The sequence below is a fragment of the Eptatretus burgeri genome, chromosome 2 (assembly GCF_056783735.1).
Source record: "Eptatretus burgeri isolate ZD-2024b chromosome 2, Ebu_testis_v1, whole genome shotgun sequence".
Taxonomy (NCBI): domain Eukaryota; kingdom Metazoa; phylum Chordata; class Myxini; order Myxiniformes; family Myxinidae; genus Eptatretus; species Eptatretus burgeri.
In genome coordinates, this window is record NC_140962.1 from 76,190,312 (window position 1) to 76,191,524 (window position 1,213).

The window sequence follows — 1,213 nt, forward strand, 5'->3', positions numbered from 1 at the left end:
ATATATATATATATATATATATATTTTTTTTTTTTTTTGGACAGCTCACATGGTACACCTTTGGATTAACAGGGAACCAAAGTTTATGTTCCTATTTAGAATTCCATTCAACTCCAATTCAACAAAGATCAATATCAGTTTCAAATATTTTCTTCAAAACTGCCATTTCCATCAAAGGCAGAAAAATATATTTGGTGTACTTAACTCAATTAGACCCTGGATGTGGAATAGTCTGGTCTACCTCTCAGGAGCTTAATTATATGCAAGAAAATCTCTGCTTCAGATGACAAGTTAAATAACTTGAGTGTTACATGATGAAAAGATCATGGCCTTTGTCAAGAAATGCCGATGATGTTGCGTGGACAATAATCATGATTTCAGCTTTGATCCTGTGTTGATGCTCACCAGCAATTATTTTATATCTTCCATTTATCGCTTTCTGCCATGAGGATGTGGCCTCTTTCACCAGTGAGAAGCATCCAAGATTGAATTCATGCCGAGGGCAGACCACGCCTCGTCACGTAGCTGTCTCTCTCCGCGCGTTCACACCAACACCCTGGCGGTGCTTTTCCCTCCGCATGAAATAGTACCTCCAGTACTACTCCCTGAAGGGATGGAGAGAGCATGTTGCCAATGTCGCTTAACTTTGGCTATTCTGCATGTTCCCAATTTCCTGGGAATACTGTCGTGAGCAGCAGTCAGGCCGGGTCTCTGAGGCCCGTGTCTCATGGTATTGTGTCTGCCTGTGCATGCTGTGCTCCCATGCGAGACGTGTCCACCTTGAGAGAGCCCTCATTCGTGGGAGGCCACGGTGGTACAGTTCAGCCTTACTCTGCGGTAGGAGCCGCCCGGAGCACCGGTTCATATCCTCCATATGGTCTTACGCCATGGTCGGCTGGAACAAGAGAATGCGTCGGAGGACTGGGAGAAGGGAGCCCTATACAACATGGTGAGCGGAATTGTAACGGGGCACAGAGCAGCTCACATTACTGCGATAGCCTCCATCCAGCGTCGATCCTCTTCCCAAACTTCGAGGGGCACCGCGGACACCCATACTTGAACAGCACTGCAGGCGTCACGGCCTATTATCATGAATATTGCAAACCAGGCCGCAATGGCGTGCTTCCCCAAGCTTTCGATCAATTCTTAGACAGCCCAACATCTGAGGAGACTGTGGAGCCAGGCGAGCGACGACCATCAATAGATGATCGGG

The 1,213-nt window shown here is 47.1% G+C and overlaps 1 protein-coding gene across 1 annotated transcript in view; it reads left to right on the top strand.

Annotated features, from left to right (window-relative positions):
- Positions 1–616: 616 nt before the first annotated feature.
- LOC147032365 (homeobox protein Hox-D11a-like) overlaps positions 617–1,213 on the top strand; it is a 3,940-nt gene continuing 3,343 nt past the window's right edge. The window contains exon 1 of the mRNA XM_085869934.1: positions 617–1,213. This exon is cut by the window's right edge and continues 81 nt beyond it. Coding sequence (XP_085726060.1) covers positions 625–1,213 — 589 coding nt within the window. The 5' untranslated portion in view covers positions 617–624.